This window comes from Semicossyphus pulcher, unplaced genomic scaffold, assembly GCF_022749685.1.
Source record: "Semicossyphus pulcher isolate SPU_LCO1_2020_fin unplaced genomic scaffold, fSemPul1.0.p SCAF_11, whole genome shotgun sequence".
Classification (NCBI taxonomy): domain Eukaryota; kingdom Metazoa; phylum Chordata; class Actinopteri; order Labriformes; family Labridae; genus Semicossyphus; species Semicossyphus pulcher.
Genome location: NW_027211615.1, coordinates 26,361,049 through 26,381,178, shown reverse-complemented (window position 1 = coordinate 26,381,178; position 20,130 = coordinate 26,361,049). Strand labels below are relative to the sequence as shown.

Below are 20,130 nucleotides of genomic sequence, written 5' to 3'. Positions count from 1 at the left end.
GCCAAGTATTTGTGAACACGACCCAACAGGAACATACTTCACTAATCATGTAGAGCTGATTTCAACTGCTGTGAACCTCGTATTTTTTCACAGCTCAGGCTGTAGAAAAAGATTTTCCAGACGAGCCTGTGGCGTCGAATATTTTAAAGTGTCTTAAATAGAAAGTGACACAAAACAAACGCAAAAGGAAACATTATTACACGCAGTGATAGAAATGATATTGTGACATTAATGACTGAAAATGGCTGCATCAAACACAGATTAGAAAACGCTCGTTCTAATTTTCCATCTGCCGCGCTGACAAGCTGACTGTGGCCAATTCAGTTAAATCTCTAATGAATCTCAGAGTCATAATAAGAGTGGATCTGGAGAGTAGAGGAGGAACAAAACATGATGAACCAGGGTGTTCATACAGAGCTCTTGTCTTGTCTGTCACTCTTCCCCTCCTCTCAGCCTCCTCTTCATTACCTTTCAGTCACCTTCCTTTGTCTTTCGGCGCAGAGCCCTTTATTCTCAGGAGAACATCTATTCATTTGGCGGTCGGGGTGAGTACACTGTGGTTAGTGAGCCGTCTGAATTAAGGAGGCAGCCTTTAATCCCTGCTTCACAGTGGAAACAGACGGTGTCTCTGTGATAGTATAATCAGGCAAAGAGCTCTCAGGCTTACCAAATGAACAGAGAAGGTTCAGCGGATCCGAAGACTAAAGCTCAGAGAGTGACACTCGACTATGACCGAGTCATTGTGGAGCATGTCAGGACTTGTTTTCTGTTCCTCTTGATCCAGTCAGTTGTTGTGTACTGATACATTTGTGTAATAGTTTTTAGAAACAATAGCTTTAGCGATAATGGTTGGTCGATTTGGCCACCGCTTTGGTTCCGACTGAAATATCAACGACTGGATGCACTGCCATTAAACTTTGGTAACCCCATAACGTTTTATTAGGTCCTTCCATCCATTATCTATACCGCTTATGCTGTTCAGGGTCACAGGGGGCTGGAGTCAATCCCAATTGGGCGAGAGGTGTGGCACACCGTGGACTGATCGCCAGTCAATCACGCCAGCCAGATAGAAAGATAGATAGAACTAGTCGGTGTATGGTAATTAATCTCACCAGTAATGTCAGTAGTATATGATAGGGGCATAGAGTTCAGAGGCCTGATAGGTGAGGAAAAAGAGCTGTTTGTAAAGTGTTAATGGACAGTAACCTGCAGAGCCTCCCTATGGGAAGGTTCTGGAAGAGGTGACGAGCAGGGTGTGAGGGGTCGGAGATCATCTTCTATGCTCGCTGATAGTTCACTGTATGTAGAGATTCAACCGAGGGGAGTTACTGCCGATGACTTCATATTCCTTGTTGACGTCTTCTGTACTTTTTTCCCGGTTTGACTGTCTGTGCTGCCGTTAGAGGCGGATGCTTGATGTGGAATTCTTTTTAAGCTGTCCAAGTAAGTAATGTTGTTGTTGTTGAGCTTTTGCACTGATGTGCTCAGTGTTAGTTTTCCACTTTAGGTTAGTGCTAATGTGTCTTCCGGGGAATTTAAAAGAGTCACTGATGGTGATGGGGTCTCCATTTATTTGAATGGGTATTTTGGGATTTGGCATGCATCTGGATTCAATTATGAGCTTCTGGGCTTTGCTGGGTTGTTCGTGCACCGAGTGTTGGTAAAAAGTTTTGTCGGATCAGAAGACTGAGTTAGACACTGCGACTTTATCAAACCAACATGATTACATATCTCATTTCATTAAGAACCAATGAGAATTTAGCTTTTTTTTAAATCAAAATCAACACTGAAATGGAGAATTTGGGAAAAGCAACCTAAGAAAAAAGCTTTAGATTTGATGATACAGGTGTTAAAGGTATGAGGTACAGGTATGTTATGCAAAAAAAGCATTGGCCACACTCATATACACATGATAAGAGAGTGAAGTAATAGAAGAAGTGGAGTGTAGTTGAGAGGCGAGAGTAAGTAGAGACTAAAAATATGAAACAATACCCAGTGTGACCTTTAGAAAAAGCTGGAGCATTAAAAGATAAAACAAAAGTGCAGTTTGAGAATAAGCAGCTGCTTGAGATGAGCAGACACAAAGATCACCAGGCTTTAGGAGTCGCACCCCATAAATCAAATCTGTGTTGACTTAAACAGGACGCCATACTTGATGAGCGGGTGGAGCTGGGGGAGAGCCAGAGGTTTGACGAGAAGATATAAGCTAACGCTAACGCTAGCTTCAAGGGCAAGTGCATCCATAACTCATAACAAGTGAGATATTAGGATGCATATTTTGGCCATTTTACCAGGAAAGTGAACAGCCTGCTCTCTCTGGGTAGAACCGAACATTGAGTGAGGCTCTTTCAGGTTGCCATTATAGTGACTTGTCTATCACAAGGTAGCTACGCCCTAAAGCAAAGGCTGCTTTATCTCAAGAGTACTCTTAATAAGACCATACTTAAAAAGACTTTAAACTAGCCAATAAGACAATAAACTTAATAAAATGAAAGCTTGAGGGTCTTACTCTGAAAGTCCAGTTCATTTGGACAGGCGGGAACACGGATTCAAACCACCGGACCATGCTCCGCCAAAAAAGACGGGACTTGGGCCGTTTCCAAATGAACCACGGTACGGTTCGATTCAGGTGAGAACATACATGGACGTAAAGTAGGACCTTATATTGGAAGCAAACCAAAACACAGTGCATTGTGGGTTGTTAATGGACACTTGCAGAGACAGCCACACAGCCAGGCAGCAAGATGAGTAGAGGACAGACGTGGGGGAGCGACGAGGTGAGGGCTCTAATAAATTTGGGCTTTCACAAATGCTTGTAGAAACGCACAAGCATACAGAGGTGAGAATACCCAACTAAACATTAAAGTCTGCGATCGTGTTGAGTGTGATTGAGGAGTTTGTTCCCCCTCGTTGTTTACTTCAGAGGCAGAAAGCTTCAGACGGGAGGAGACATGCTCTTTTGATCCACAGTGTGAAAAACACTGACATTTAGGTGAAGTTACCAACCAATAAAAGCATTGTCCACTCATAGCTGACCTGCAAAATGCCACAGGCAGCTCACAGCTATGATCAAGGGGTGGCCTTTTCTACCTCTTTGGCCAGGGGACCGTACGTGTTTGATGTTAAACCATTATACTGATCTGACTGGAGCTTCATCGACGGTGCGTACAGCATTACGAAAATAGCTTTAAAAAAATTCAGCAGCGAATTCTCTTTGCAGAAACAGTGTCCCAATTATTCGGGATAATCCACAGCCGTCACTGGGAACAGCTTTCATTGGAACTTTTAACTGAAAAATAGTCCTTGTGAATTGACAATGTGTTGGGAGGATTATCCAGGGTAACTGGGACACCATTTCTTATAAGAATGTTTTTACTTTGTGTGAACCCTTTTATAGTTTTTAACTGCATGTTCACCAGCTGTGAATGAGGAGCTGTTGTGTAAGGATGTCCTCTCGTTCACCTGTGATTTAAAGTTCATACCAGGTCGTCATGGATGCCGAAGAGCAGTGATGTAAATGTAGCTAGTCTTCAACTGATGTTATAGGGGGCAGAGGGAATTCAAGTAGACTAAGAAGTCAATACATTGATCCCATCTCAAAGGAAATCATGTGAAACAATAGAAAGATATCAAAGTATTAGACTCACTTCAGTAAAAAAAGTGGTTTTGAGCATTAAGAGACTTTTTAATGCTGAGATAAAGTTTAATAGAGTCATTTAGAGGCTGCCGACTCCACCGTGTGAAAAGACCATCAGTTCACACCTGAAAACAGTCCGTCTCATTCTCTCAGGTTTTTGAATAAAAGCACTTCAAACGCTCTGCAGACGTTAACAGAGACTTTGAGCTGGGGGGCTTTAACACTGGATTGAGCTGAGAAGTTGCAGAGCCCTCCAAGGATAATGCTTTGTCACGGTCAATTTGTGAGCCAGATGACCTCTGAGTTTGTGCGTGTGTGCGTCTGGGTTTGTGTGTGTGTGCGTGCGTTCTGGTAAATGTGAGAAACAAAAATAGCGAAACAGAAAGGCTTCCATTTCTCATCCATTCTTAATTTCATGCTCTCTCTTTGTTAAAAGACAACAAAAGGACAGTGGGTAATACTCTCTCTTCCCTTCCTAGAATACACTGGCACACACCCACCTACCCACACACACACACACACACACACACACACACACACACACACACGTACACCTACCTCAGTGTTTCGGTCCATTTGAGCTCCAGCTCCAGAGCCATCTTGTCCATCTTAAGTTTTTCTTCTTCTTTGGTGGTGATGAGTTTGGCTTCATGCTGTCGCTTTTGGGTCTCCAACTCTCCCTGTGAGACAGACGGATGAACAGACAGACAGACACATATGTTTTAATGAGAAGTGTTATTGTGCCATTTTGGTCTAACATTAACAGGAGTCCAGTTCTTAAGGCCCGATGTCTCTGAAAACTTCTTGGATTGTCCGGAGCATGAAATCCTTTTGGAGTCTTGCTGGCTGTTGGCAGAGGGTGAGGTGTGAGCCCTTTAAAAGCCCATTCTGGTTTATCTTGGGTTGTTGGTAAAGTAAATGGGCAAACACAACAGTGGGCTCTTGGGCTTTGTGTTGGGATTTTATTTAATGTCATTTTCTGACATTTTATAGGCCAAAGTTGTAACTTATATAGCGCTCTTCTTGTCTTCAGACCACTCAAAGCTTTTACACTACATGTCACATTCACAAACTGATGGCAATCAAGTGCCAATCGCCAGTCAGTATATATGCACATTCATACCTGATGGTTATGCCTTTGGGAGCAATTTGGGGTTCAGTGTCTTGCCCAAGGACACATGTAGAGTGCAGCAGTCAGGGATCGAACCCCTCTCGATTGAGAGACGACTGACTCTACCACTGAGCCAGCAAGGAGGTGATAAAGGTATGGAGAAAAAGATCCTGATTCCCTTCCGAATATGAATACGTTAATTTAAGCGATAACAATACTTATTGCCAGATTCTCAGATCTTGAGAATGAGGACCTTTGTGCCAAGAGAGGACATTTTGACTGGTCCTCAGTTCTCAAAGGGACCTTCTGATAATTACACCTGGTTTTGTGTTTAAATGTTTAGAAATCAACTTAGATGAAGGTTACGTTAAGGTTTTAGGTTATGCCTGTTGTTGTGAAGGCAAGATAAAAGGGGTTACGGGGTCCTGTTTAAATCAGGCATTAACATGCATCCTGTTTGAGATCAAATCTCACCTCTCTGCTCAAATGCACGGAACATTGTAAATCTTTTGCATTTGATCAAATCTGCTGTCGTTTTTTAACAGATGGCCAAAATGGAAATCAGACAGCATGTCTCACGTGTACTGTACAGTTTCCTTCCTCTTGTTGCTTCACACTTTCATATGTTATTCCGCTTCTGCAGACAGTTGAGTAGATGGTCCTTCAATCGGACACATTCAGATCTTAAAGCGTCCTCCTTGCATCTGGAGAGCATTCACACCTGTTCTTAGAGCTGTCCACTTGTAGTTGAAGCACCTGTACGCATCTTAATACCAGGTGTAAACAGGCCCAATGATTCTCCCTGCTCGCACAGTACAAACTAACGTGTGCGCGTGTCTGTTCGTGCTCACCTGCAGTGCGGTCAGCAGGTTGCTGGTCTCTCTCAGTCGGGCCCTGGTGGCGTCCAGCTCCTCCAGCAGCTTGTCCTGCGCCTCCTTCAGAGTGGAGATCTGTCCCTCAGCTGTTCCGATGTCTGTCTCACCCTGCTGCACCTCCTGCTGCAGCCGAGTCACCTGCCGGGAGGAGAGACAGACAGTCAGACAGAAAGAAAGACTTAGACGAAGAAAGCATACTATATTCACAGCTTCTCCTCTGTTAGACTTCAGGCTGTATCTCAGTTTGGCAGCAGCCTTAAAACTACATCAGCATTTTATGCTCAGCGAGGTGGAATTTCCATCAAAAATGCATTCAATAACCATTTTTATGTCTGATTTTTAAATGAGCTAGGCCCAAACACTTTCTGCCAACGTGGCAACATAGTTTTGCTTTGCATCAGATATTAATTTACTTCCATGTTAAAAGTGAAGTTCAACTTGGAGTTGGCATGAAGAGCACAAACACCAGCAGCTAATAACGTGTGACGGGTTACTAAACTAAACTCTGTTTCTCTCTCTTTGCAAACTCCACGTCATTTACCAAACATGCACCACCCAAACCGAGAGGCTCATATACGCTCACTAACTGTGAAACCACAGAACAAGGTCGACAACTTCAAATGCAGAAACATCCACCATTAAAAGCTGCAATAAAAATATGTACAACAAGCACATAAAACACTTCTTAGAGGAGCATCTGATATGCTCTTTGTGTTGGTGCATCGTCTCTTTGCATTCTGCCGACCGGAGCTTTTTATGCTGAATAATCTTTTATTAAAACGCTCTCCAAAGAAGCACGAGCAGTCGTGGTTAATGTCATGTTCGAATATATTACTTAAGACTTGGTGCTGAGGGTTTAAATGGATTACTGTCATCAATAAAACAATTAGAAAGCTATAAGCCATTCAGAAACTCTGCAACATGTGGGTTATTAAATCGCTTTTACTTCAGACTACGTTTGGGTGTCTACAGTTTATTTTACACAAAGAAAACTTGAATGTTAAGACAGATGAAGTGACCCTCACCTCATTATTCCTCTTATAATATGACTGGAAATAACTTTTCACCATATCTTTTAAGTGAAATGTGCGAAGCCAAGAACTCCCTCGCCAAACAACCTCGCCATTTTAGTTTCACAGCTTTCAGTTCAATGCTAACATGGACTAGATCCGTGGTGCTCGAGGTCGGGACCCAAAAGTGGGCCATGGAGCTGTTATCAGTGGGTCGCGGATGTGTGCTTGGAAGAAAAAAAAAGTGTAGCAAAGAGTCGATGCTGCGCTTTTATTTTGAAGGACATGGTTAAGGGTAATTTAGTTACACTCCATGTATCCCCTGATTGGTTTATCCCAGCTACAGCTACATTCTTGTAACTTGATGAGCCCTGCAGTGGTTGCATTTATGTTGCAGTTTTAAGCATATTTCTGTAAAGGGAATATTTTCCTCTCATGCACTGCCACCGTTTTGGTTGACTATTATGGGCTTCTTTCACAGCGGACATTTTTACACCCAACAGGAGGACAAGCACAGGTGGTAATAATATCTTTAGCGATGGTTCTGTTCCATTCAGGTGTCTGAGAAAGGTGACAGGCAGTCAGCATGCACACAACCAGGACCATGACATTGAGGCAGCTAAATGGAATACAGCCAACATTAATGCTGCTATAAACACCTGCGCTTTCCCTCCTGTTGGATGTAAAAATGTCTTCTGTGATGTTGACACGCTGTGATGTTTCGTTCTGTCTCAGGTCCAAACTGCACCATGTTTCATTAAATACATTTTAGTGGTTGAAAACGTCTGAAATTTGGGTCGCGATTCATCATTCAGGAGGCGGCGGTGGGTCCTCCTGATCTAGATACTCTAAAGGTTTCATAAAAAGAGGAAATTTGAACACCTACAAAAGCAAGACAGCTCATCGGGCTCTGTCTAGTGATGAAAACCAAAAGCTCCAGTCGGCATTGGAGTGCTCAGTCTTGAAAGAAAGAACTCTGGACATAAAAACAAGCAGTTTCTTGATGTTGGTTTTCAGTGCATGCAATAAAAATAGCTTTAGCGTAAGTTCAATCAGGAAGCTATATTGTGCATGGTGGTTCTATTGTTCTCATGCCATTCTGCTCCCCTTCCTCGTATGTTCCTGCACTCATCAGCTGCTCTCATCACCTGGTCTCATCTGTCCAATAGCACTGCAGCACACCCTCATTGTTAGCCTATCATATTGTCTTTTTAAATATGGCTACTCTCTGCTCGACCCTCCACCTCCCCATCACCGCCCAGTCTTCATCATCCCATCAGCTTGAGATGACATCATCAGCAAACACCTCCACCACCAGTGTCTGGACTCCATGGGAGATCTATCTTGCTGCTGCTCGGGGCCGACACCCTTGCATCACCATATCTCCCTGTAGAGTCCAGACGCCAAAGACTTCTCACCTTGTAAAATAAGTCTCTCCTGATTGAGCTACCACAAATTAAAAAGTGTGATTGTTTGTAACCTTTAACCTTTGACTGATCTACCATTAATACACCATAAAGGACGTTTTAAGCTCAAGATGTCCCACCTCCTCATTGGCTGCGGTGAGTTTGGCGCTCAGCTCCTCCCCCAGCTCGTCCAGCTGCTGCCTGAGAAGCGTCTTCTGCTCCTCCAGTGAGAGGCGCTCCCTCTCAAACTGCTGCTCCAGCTCCTGTGGAAACCAATCGGACACACAAATCTGTCAGTAGATGAGCCATAAAAAAAGCCACAAGAAACAGTTCACGTCCATGACCAGCTAATTTATGATCTTCTTTATTGGAAGCCAAGTAACATTTCATTAGTATTCATGGTGTTTTATACATCTATGAAGATTCTCAGTCATCCAGATAATAGGATGTCTGAAAGTGACGAGTCAAAGGTGGCTGAAATTATTCATGATTCTGATAAAAATCTTATTAAAAGCAGATCGAGGCCAAACAGCAAGACGATGCTTTCACCTCTCCACATTTTAAAGAGCAACCAGGATTTTATGAAGCACTGTAACCTTATTGTGTCGAACGAGTCGTATGAAGTCAAGTCACGCTTAATTAGTTTTACTCCAAGTCGTGCCGAATCAAAGCAGGATGTTGAACATAGTTTTCTATCAATATGAACGCCTGCAAACCACAGTTAAACACGTCAGAATCTCGAGCCATGCTAGCAGCTCTTCTGCAATTTGGCATAGCGGTACTTTGAGCAAACATCTGTGACGACCAGGCAACGTTGTCTGCTGAAAAAAACAAGTCATTTTTGCGCACAACGATGACGCCATATAAGCATTTTTTGTGTGACACTGCAACAACAGGTAGTTGATTTTGTCCCGAGGATAAATGGTCAATAGAGCCTGGACTTCGTTGACTGTCCATCAGTCTATTCTTTCATTCGTAACTCCATTGGAGTTGAAATTCGTAGTGCTACAAGCCATATCCCAAAAGTTACTTTACTCCTTGTAAAATATCAATTGTGGAACTTAATTTAGACCCTGGTCCCAGCAGAAGAAACACAATAAGTTAATCCAAAAGTTCCGAACCCCGGGGGAAGATAACGATGGTTGAAACACAGCAAAGTGATGGTTCGACAGACTGACACGTATACATGCTGCTGGCATGGCTTAAAACAGGAAGTGGACGTCTTAGCGGCTCAAGCTTTTCATTATGATGCAGAAGAGAGAGAATATTTACTTAAACACAGACTGAACAAATCTGAGAGGGATTTCCCAACTGTTTCACAGATCAGCCATAACATTATGACCACTGACAGGTGAAGGGAATAGAGTTGATTATCTGGTTACAATGGCTGCTCTCAGTGGGTGGGATATGTTAGAGAGCAAGTGAACACTTTGTCCTTGAAGTTGATGAAGCAGGAAAAATGGGTGTAAGGATGTGAGCGACTTTGGCAAGGGCCGAAGGGTGATGGCTAGATGACTGGGTCAGAGCGTCTCCAAAACTGCAGCTCCACGGTCTGCAGTGGTCACAACCAAAAGTGGTCCAAGGAAGGAAAACCAGTCAACTGGCAACAGGGTCATGGGTGGCCAAGGCTCATTGATGTGCATGGGTAGCGAAGGCTGGCCCATGTGGTCCGATCCACACCGAATTCCCCGGATCTCAATCCAATGGAGCGTCCGTGGGATGTGCTGGACAAACAAGTCCGATCCATGGAGGCCCCACCTCGCAACTTACAGGACTTAAAGGATCTGCTGCTGACGTCTTGGTGCCAGATACCTCAGCACACCTTCAGACGTCTAGTGGAGTCCATGCCTCGATGGGTCAGGGATGATTTGGTGGCAAAAGGGGGACCTGCACAATATTAGGCAGGTGGTCATAATGTTATGGCTGTTTTGGTGCATAACAATATTTCCTCACTTTATTTGTGCAGATCATGAACTTCCCTCCCTTGCTCCTCTTTGTTCCACATTACAGTCACAGCATCCATACGAACCAATTCCTAAAAACGCTTCAAACACTGTCATTGTCCTTGACAGAGAGGAGAGACAGAGCTGTAGCATCGTTACAAGAATAAAGCTTATTATGCGCGCTGATGAATGGGGAACGATTTCTGTTATAGTGTTCAATGATTGCTGCTTTCCAAGGACAATTAGAGCGGAGGGAAATTGCTGTAATGTCAAATGAAATTCGGCGCCATCATTCATTACGCAGGAGGCTGGAGTTTGTAATGCTGTAAAAAACACATTCACTGCATTGATTTCTGTGACAGAGTTCCATAAAGATGATAGAAAACGTCACAAAAAATGCACCTGAATGGAAGAAAGAGTGAAAAATGACAGTAATTCATGTTTAATGCTCCATGGCATCTTGTATTGGAGCAGCCGCTTCAGGGGTCACACGGCGGTGAGAGTTTTTCTGCTGGCAGGATAATAAGTGTGAGATCTGTTCCTCTCCAAAACAAGCGACTGATGATAGAATTAATGTGTTAGTTTGGTGCAATAAAGCACAAAGAAATCACAGTTTGTCATGTTTGGGAATTTGTTTGAAATAAAACCTTCCAATGGCTCAGGGGCCTTTTTTTCAAACACTCACAAGTCAGTTCACTCATGCAGCCCGAAAGAGGCCAAGAATGGGCCGGCACCATCCAACCTCCAGGCCACGCTGAAACCCCAAGCTACATGATGATCTCTGCGGTCTACTGTCCGCCCAAAGCCTCCTGCGTACACAGTTCTTCCAAGGCCTTTTCTTAACACTTTTTCGCTCGCTTGTGAATCTGTTGTTGAAATTGGTTTCAGGCAAAACAATCTGGACAAAGAACTTCTCTTCTTCTGCGTCGCTTACTCAGTTCGAGGAAAACAGAGAGCATTGTTTTACCCTCCACGGTCGTCAATCTATGCTTAACTCTGCTTCAATAATTATTGTTTTGGGTTTGGGTGCAGAAAAGCAAACTATAAAGACACAAGTGACATAATATACAATGCAATAATATGTTGTGTTAGCTCAGCAGAGAAACATAAGCCTCCACTTGGAGATGTTTTCAGTCTCTCTAGCTTGCTGAATACTCAGCGTTAACTTGACTGCTGTTTGGTGCTTGGCAGGAAGCCTACAGTCGCTTTCTTTGAGTTTTCCTGTCATTGTTGTGGAAAACAGCTGCCTGTTTTACTTTAAAAGGCTGGGCGCCGGTTCAGCTCAGCGGTTCAATCGCGTGTCCCATATACAGAGGCTCCAGTCCTCGATGTGGCAGCATCAACTTCCACACTCGGCCCCCTGCCGCGTGCCATCCCCACTCTCTCTTCCCCTGTTTCCGACACAATACACTGTCCTGTCTCTTTCAATAAATGCATAAAATGCCAAAAAAATTAATAAAATGCTTCATAGAGCAGAAACAAAATGTGGGGTGTGGTGATATTCCCTGACGCATGGTGGTGCAGATGTTAGCGCTGTCGCCTCACAGCTCAAAGGTTGCTAGTTTCAATCTCGGTTCAGACGTATAGTGGGCCTTTCTGTGTGGAGTCTCCATGTTCTCCCCGTGCATGCTTGGGTTCCCTCCAGGACACCGGCTTCCTCCCCTTTTCTCCCTGAGGTTCAAGTGATTGTTGTGTGAGAGGTTTCCTGAGGGGGCGCTGTGGAGCACCAAGGATGTAAGACGTGTTTCCCCGTTGCTCCTGAATATGTGACTTAATTTAAACATGTTATGCACAGTTTTGTTCAGATATAGTGAGAATACTTAGAAGTTACACCTTAAAGTCATTGTATGTGACCTGCACCATCCAGAACGACCCAACCACAGAAAGGAGGCCGCGGCAAAGTGTCATGAGTTCTTATTGTTTAGTTTTGTATTTAGTTCATTCTGTGTTCTTGTCTTGATTTAGTCTTGTTTAGTTATGTAATTCATTTGTGTTTCATTGACTAGAGATTGTCTCCTTGAGTTCTGCTGTCACAGTCCTGAGTTTGGTTTAACTGTTTCCTGTTTTATTTTGTAGTTCTTGCCCTATGTTTGTTTTGTCTTGTTTTACTTCCTGCCTTTGTGTGTTGGATTATGTGCCCTGCCCTTATTGTTTTCACCTGCTCCCTTGATTGTCTCACCTGTGCCCGATTAGTTTCACCTCCCCTGTGTATTTAGTCTTTGTCTTCCCTTGTCCTGGTGCTAGTTCGTTGTCGTCCTTCCTCTGGAGTTTTGTCGCCTGTCCATGCATCCTTATATTCTCTGTGATCTCAGTGTTCCTTGGATTTTTCACCTTCTGTTTTATTTGGATTACTTCTGTTGGACCTTTTACCCTTGGATTTTGTTTGCCTGCCCCCCTTGGATTCCTCATATGAGTAAGCCTTTTGTTTTGCTTTCTGCCTTTTTGTTTAAATAAATAAGTATCTAAGTCTGCATCTGGGTCCTCACCTTTTTGGTTTTACCGCAAACCCTGACACAAAGCCTTACCTACGGCTGCTCAACATGTGGATGAAGCTAATGCTGATATCACACTCAACGCCATGACGGACTCCGTGAAAGATGACATTTTTGGGAAAATGGACTCTTTGTCCTCCAGTCTCCGCTCTGAGATCTCTTCGGTCCGGGAGGAATTAAAAGAGAGGTTTCCTAACAGTGATCATTCTCTGCAGGACAAAAGGTGAATTTGCAACCTCTCTCTAGTCCTGTCTCCTGACACTGTATTATCAAACATGTACTTCACACACCAGAATCTACTGTAAACCATCGTTCATCAGTCATATTGTTCTCGATAGTTGGTCCTGAAACAGAGAAAAACAGATGAGGAGAATCTGATACGACACATCAGGATTCCTGTCATACCTCGCCGCTCGATACGGGGGGCGAGACCGAGGACCTGCAGACCAATTCATTTAAATTCCTAACCCAGCCATCACACAGACGGCCCTCATTACAATTTAAAGTGATAAAAGAACGGAGGTGAAGAAAGAAAAGATGATTAACTGGACGTGATGAGACTCTGATCAGACAAAAGAATCAAGTGACGAGAAACAGGCGGATAAGGAGGCTTTTCCTCTCGTCAGTCCGCCCTGTGATTTTACAGAGAAGATGTAAAAGTGGAGCGGCGATGAGCGCTGCCTCCGCCCCGTCACTCTTTCAATCTGGACATTTCTGCACCGGCACCGGCAGCATAATCAAGAGCCACAAAGGCAAGTTATTGTGCATGTGAGAACACAGTGGGAGGAAATGTGAGAGCATGGAAATCACACAAGGCCAGAGAGGAGGAGGACTGCATGTGGAAGCATGTCTAATACCTATGGAAATGCATAGGGCTCTTCTCTTAATGTAGCTGTCAGCGGTGGAGTATCATTTAAAACACGTCCTCATTATGCAACTTTGATGCAAGAGAATACTTGATCACTTGCTTTCACATGGCCGTGTGCGACTGGAATAACGGCCTCTGTGGAGATTAGGCATCATCATGAGGCTATTTCGGGCGGCTGCTGGATCTGTGTGCCTCTGCTGCAGTCAAATTAGTGGTAGGCTGTGGTTTGGAACAGCGAGACCTCAGGCTCATTAAACAAGTCCCACAGCCGGGGTAGTAATCCTAGGGGGCGATCTCACTGTCTCACATCAGATGCACGACGCGGCGTGATGCCAGGGTTTGGGTTTTTGGTACCGTTTGAACACCGAGCACGAGAGGGAGAGCGTATTTGATCTGCGAGGAGCTGCAGTCGGTTTGAAAATAAAAGTAGACTTGTAGAGAAGATCGCTGGAGTCTATTAAAACAATATAATCTTGTATTAATATCTGTAATAAAGACGATTCTTCTGAGGTTAGGGCTCCTAAACTTTGGAACTCTATTATCTCTTTAATTAAGTCATAAGTCAGAGCTGATACATCGCTTTAATTCGCCTTGGTGTGATACTTTATTCAGTTCCTGTATTTATATTTCATGGTGTTTTTACTCTTCTTTAATCTGTAATTTATGTCTCATGCCTTATTCATTTTTATTGTGAGGCAGTGCGGTGATGTTCTGCTCTTGAGAAGTGCAAAAGAACAGTTACTACTGCAGTATATATCACACCTATCTATTACTACAGACTGTACCTGTATATACCAGCAGCTGTATTTACAGAATATAAATTAAAGTCACTGTAAATTTAAATTTCATATCAGGGATAATCCATGTTATTGCAATGCAGTCATATTACAATAGATACTGTACTAATACAGCAGCACAAAAAGAGTCAGTGATAGCGGGGGTAGGCAGCTTCAGAGAAACCAGCAAATGTAAAAATGCAACTGCCAGAAAACAAATGAACGTGCAGCACCTTCCAGATGGTGCTCAACCAAAAGAAAAGAGCATCACTGTCAACAATCAGCTACCCTTCTCTGCCATATTTGTGCAACTAGCTCGCTAGCTTTAGCTTTATTGAAAGAGACGGGACAGTGGAGAGCATCGGAAGCAGGGGAAGAGAAAGTGGGGATGACTCCGAGGGTGGGAGTCGAACCCGGGGTTGCTGCATCGAGGACCGTAGCCTCTGTACATGGGACGCACGCTAAGCATTAAAAATAATTATATAGCAATAATCAATCTCGTCGCTGATGGCCTGGTTTGCTTTTGTAGCTCATATAGAGTCATCAGAATTAATTTCACTTAACTTCTCACAGGAGCTTTAAGCACATATTTGTATCTAGCATCACTGAACGTCGTACAACAGCTTCCTGTGTGTTTAAGAAAACTAAATATGCTGAGCTTATCTTAATATTACATGTTAAAGTTTCACATTTATTTCTATTTTTTTTTATCTTATTCTATTTAGAGTCCCTGACAGGAGGAGTACTACTGTTTTATAGCTTTTGACTTATTTCAAAAAAACCAAGTCAAATTCCTCGTGTGTGTAAACCTACTTAGCAATAAACTTGATCTGATTCTGAACAGGTTGGCTACATACGTTCTGTTTTTCATTAGTTGCAGCAGGTGGTTTTAGAGCACATGTGCACACAAGTTAAGAGAAAACTTTAGTCAAGATGAACTTTGATCCAAACCAACTTTTGAATATAAATGGGATAAAATGCGTGTTTAACATCTGCAGAACAAGAGGTCAGAAATTAATCAGGTTAAGCTTTCATGAGGTCATCAGGTCATCTAATTTAATATTTCTTTAACTCTCTAACCTGTGAATACAAAAGAAAGTTGGATTTTATAAATTAAACATGAATCAAAATAAAAATGTATGAATATTATCGTCACTATTAAAACCCTATTGTGTTTATTTTGTATCAAGCTCAAGAGTTCCTATTTATCTTTTTTCATGTAAAAGAGGATACCATAATAATGCTGAAAACAACACATAATTGAAAATATCAAATGTTTGTTGTGACACAGCTGAAGACGTTACTGCAGAGAAAAAGAGTTTGTTTTCCTGCAGAGTTAAAGGGTTTCAATGCAGAGTGGTCCTCGTGCATTTCCAGGATACGTCACCTTTTTTGAAACTTAGATTTTTAGCCCCTCTTGTTAAAAATAACAAGGGTGAAATGTTCACGATCACAGCAACACTGAAGATATGAATCAGCTGTTTCCTTTGAAGTTCCTTCAAGAGAAATTCACATTTGCTCCTAAACCCGCTCCTGCTGAAGTCGCTCCAGCTGAGCAGGAAGGATGAGCCTCTCCGCTTCAAACACAGAAACCCTCGTGTTCCTCCCGAGAGCTAAAAAAGGGGGATGGAGTAAAAATACATAGCAGGGAATATGCAGCAGACAAGCAGCGTGAAAGCGCCATCTAAGAAGAAGGTGTATACTGTATGTATGAGCTTCACCCTGCTAGGACGGCCACACTCTGCGCTAAGTAAGGAGCGGTGAAATATTTATGCTTCAAGTTTTAGAAACACCCCCCTCACACACACACACACACACACACACACACACACACACACACACACACACACACACACACACAGGTCTGCTGCCTTAGTCCCATCCCTCAGCCTCGCCCACATCAATCTCTTTCACCGTCACATAATTTTGTCCTAATTTTGATTCCTTGAGTGACTTTATTCTCTCCACTTACAGTTTAATGTGCAGGATATGTCATCAGAGAACAGGCAGGGCTATTCATTTAAACTGAAGGGTCCCGACAGATGTTGGTGCCTGATATAAATACTTAGGTACGGTTAGTCATTTTGCCTTAATTCACTAAAATTATGAAAGTTGGTATTTTAAAACAGCTGTAAGGAATTTTAATTTGGTGGCCCCTTTGGACAAATCAGAACAGCGGGTGTTGGAAAAATCTTGATCACGCTGGAGTGCGTCTGTTTGAACAGCAAGTGAAGAAAGATCTGAAGTACTTTGGTTGTTATTTTTCTTCTTTAAACACAGCTGTGTGCAGGATGTGTAACAATAAGGTTTTTTTTTCAGCAGCTGGAAGGTTCCTGGTTTGAATCCCGGTTCGGAGGTAGTGGGCCTTTCTGTGTGGAGTTTGCATGTGTGGGTTCCCTTCAGGTACTCCGGCTTTCAGTCCAAAGACATGCTCGTTAGGTTCATTGGTGACTCTAAAATTGCCCGTAGGTGTGAGTGTGAGCGTGAAAGGTTGTCTGTCTCTGTGTGTCAGCCCTGTGATTGACAGGTGATCAGTCCAGGGTGTAACCTCGCTTCTCACCCAATGACAGCTGGCATAGGCTCCATCCCCCCCCAACCCTGACCAGGATAGGCAGTATAGATAACGGATGGATGGATGGATGGATGGACACACCTTTCCCTACATTACCCCTTATGTAGCATCCACGGACTGTACTATACCGTACACACTGCACACAGCCATGTTCTGCATGAATTTCAGAAATATAACCGACAAGTCTCGGAGCAGAAGGGCAAGTTCAGGATCAGTTTGAGACCAAAGTTGACTCTATCACTGTTGTCTTTTTGGCTGACCGCCGGGGTCAGCCTTACACACAGGTCTGTACATGAGTGAGTGACGGTACTTTCAGAGCTGTAGAGAGAGAGAGTTGCGACATCCCAGTGGCAGATCATGGAGCATATTGGACCTCCACTGACGCGACTCTCTGTCTATACGGCTCTGGAGACTTTGTTTGGGGAGTAGGCAGGGCTGCTCCTCTGCTGTCCTCACCTATGTCCACAGGACGCACCTGCTTTCAAACACGTTGCCATCGGCCTCATAAGGACAGTCCTTGACACACATTGCCTGCAAAAGCGCACATTGACCTGACACGGTCAGCCACGTACTAGGTGTTGATCTAATCTTGTTGTTCTTCCTCTGTACCTTAGTTCTTTCTGCCCTGTGCATGCCTGCATGTTCTCATAAGCAAAATCTCCTCTTGCTTCCTTTCACTTGGTGATAGTACCACATGCAGCCGACCTTTGCTTGGGGAAAATGTAGACGGACTCTTTTGGTCTTTGTTGAGATTTGACCTGATTACAGCAATGATTGGCATTAAAGGGAAATATAGAAACATCAATCTTCCCACTGATGGTCTGGTTAGATTTTATACTTCATATAGATGCATACTTTATTGTTTCATAATCGGTTAAACTCCTCACAGTAAATTTAAGTGGCAAAAATTGAAATATGTGCCACAGAAGAAGTCATTTCCTGCACACATTTTTACACAACTTCTACCAAACACCTTCTTGAACGGAGCGTCCCCTCTCTTCCTCACATGTGTAGGAAGCGTGTTAATCTAATTAGCATCGTATTGTCTCCTGAACAATGGCACGCTAAAGCAGCTGAATGCGTTCGTGCCTGAACAGGAGGCGTAGCACTTTTAGCATCGCCCCAAAAATAGCACGTTAAGAGCATGAGGAGCGTCTTACCACCTGTGTGACTCATCGGGCGGCCTGATGCTGCTCCCATGCGCTGCCACATCTCCAAATTTTGTTTTCATTCAGAATTAATTTTCTTTTTTTGTTAGATTATAACACTCCTCCAGAAAAGGTTGCTCACATTTCACCCAGCGCAGGTTATGTGAGCTTGGAGGTGTCCTAGATGACATTTATATGGGATAAATATAAAACAGCTCCCACGTCTGTAGGCTGCATTTCCTCCTTTGAGTTTGCCAGTTTCTTAGTCACTGTTAGAAGCCTGTTTGATGTATTTCAGTCTATGGAAAATCTACACAAAGTGCGGATTGTTCTGCAGGTGCATGAGCTCCTGTCACTCCTTATGTGCATGTGTGATGTTTAATTTAGACTTTAAGATCAATGTGTGCACTTTATACCACCCTGTGCAGAGAGTGTTAAAGGAGCCTCTTGTTCAGTGAGTCACACAGCTGATAATTGATGCTGTTTCTGCTCCTGCTGACATGATATCAGATGATTCAGACATGAGTGATTACAGTCATGAGAATAAAGATTGAATTTCAGAGTGTTCTGGGTCCCACTCTGGGCTTTAAACACAATCTTTGTTTCTTTGTCACAGACTGTGTGTGACTGGCACCGGCTTCAGCTCCACTGACTCATTTTTGTCCTGCAGGGAAGAGCGGATCGATATTTTTAAAGTAACAGCGCGTTCATTTTGGATATGATTGCTCTTTTTTTGAAGTAAAAGGTAAAAATGATGCTTTCTTAAAAGCACACTCAGATATTGAACAGTGTGTGCGAGATGTATGGTTAAGCTGGAAGGCAAATAAACGACACATTAAGTCTCTCTGGTGTCTTCTATTGAAAATGCTATAACCCTTAAGTCATTTCACCTTTAAAGGGCCAGCTCATCAATTTTCAACCTCAGTCCTATCATGCTGTTATGGGGAGCTAATGCCATTATGGTAGGAGAAAAATGCAATTTCGCTTTGTGCTTTTGGAGGACGCTATCCTCTTCTCCAACGGGCCCTGGAAAACCTCCGCCAGACTACGTGAAATGCGTCATCTGGCGGAGGCCAGGGAGCTCGCTAAACTCCACTTCCTCAATCTAGGCCCGCCTCCGATGTCATGTCTCGTTCAGAATCGTCAGGTTTGAAATGTAGACTGCAGACTTGAAGATTTTTTAGACGATCCACCGGTATATTCTTGTTGTATTTCGGATTCTGTACCGCTCTGAGCCGATCAATGTCCTTGGCTGGAAAACAGTAGTATTTCACTCCAGCGTCTCTCGCTGGGCCGTTCCTTTCAGAGGGAGGGGCGCAATGCACGCTGGGTGTTTTAGGAATGTAGAATGGGCGAAACCACCACCAGCTACGGCGCCATTTTCAAATATTATTGCTTCTATCGTTTACAGAGAACACCAGCTTTGACTGACAGTGGCTTTTTCCAGGGGTGAACTGCTCCTTTAATAGATCGATCCAGTCAGTGAATCGGTGCATTCCCTGAAACATGTGACCCTTTTTTTTTGCATGAAACAAAGAGAAAACTCTCAGTCTCAGGGTGTTGAACCTTTCTCTCTTTACAATGTTACAATTTCATTCAGCTTTTGTTCATCTGAGAGTTAAAACAACTCAAGCAAGGATCAAGACAGGAGGGAGCAAAGTCTGTAAGTGCCAACAAACGGCTTCAAGTGTGATCGCACACAGGTGCCGACAGGCAGTGCACAGAGGCAACGCACAGGGGGGGATAGAAGTATGTTTTTCTCCATCATCATCAACAACAATGTCAATACCATCATCATCATCATCATTAAGTGCAGAGGTGTTCATAAAGAGCTGGGCCTTCAGCTTCTTCTTAAAGGTGAAAGGGACTCTGCGGACCGAATGGAGTTTGGTAGCTCGGTCCACCACCTGGCGACTACTGAGGAGAAGAGACTGGTTAGCGACTTAGGGCCCTGTTGTGATGGGAGTACCAGGCGCCTTTCATTAAAGGAAGGGAGTGTAGACCTGGATGAGGGCGTTCAGGTAGGCAGGAGCCGTTTTGTAAGCGAGCAACAGGGTTTTGAATTTGATGCGAGCGGCGACTGGGAGGCAGTGGAGGGATGTGAACAGTGGAGTGACGTGTGCTGTTATTGGTTGACTGAAGACCAGTCGCGCTGCCATCTTGGGCCATCACAAGATGATAATGATCATTCCCAACTTGGGGCCGTTTGATCTCAGGGGCCTTTTTTGATAGATGCTTTTGGCTACATGATGTCCAATCACATATGAAGGTTCTGCAATTGCATAAATAATC

General features: G+C 43.6%; 1 protein-coding gene across 3 annotated transcripts in view; it reads right to left on the bottom strand.

Moving 5' to 3' along the window:
- fam184ab (family with sequence similarity 184 member Ab) overlaps positions 1–20,130 on the bottom strand; it is a 183,257-nt gene that overhangs the window by 72,055 nt on the left and 91,072 nt on the right. For all 3 annotated transcript variants that reach the window (XM_069657630.1, XM_069657631.1, XM_069657632.1), the window contains exons 10-12: positions 8,180–8,302; positions 5,600–5,761; positions 4,196–4,317 (exon numbers count right to left, since the gene is read on the bottom strand). In XM_069657630.1, the coding sequence (XP_069513731.1) occupies positions 4,196–4,317; positions 5,600–5,761; positions 8,180–8,302 (407 nt within the window). The remainder of the gene's footprint in view (positions 1–4,195; positions 4,318–5,599; positions 5,762–8,179; positions 8,303–20,130) is intronic.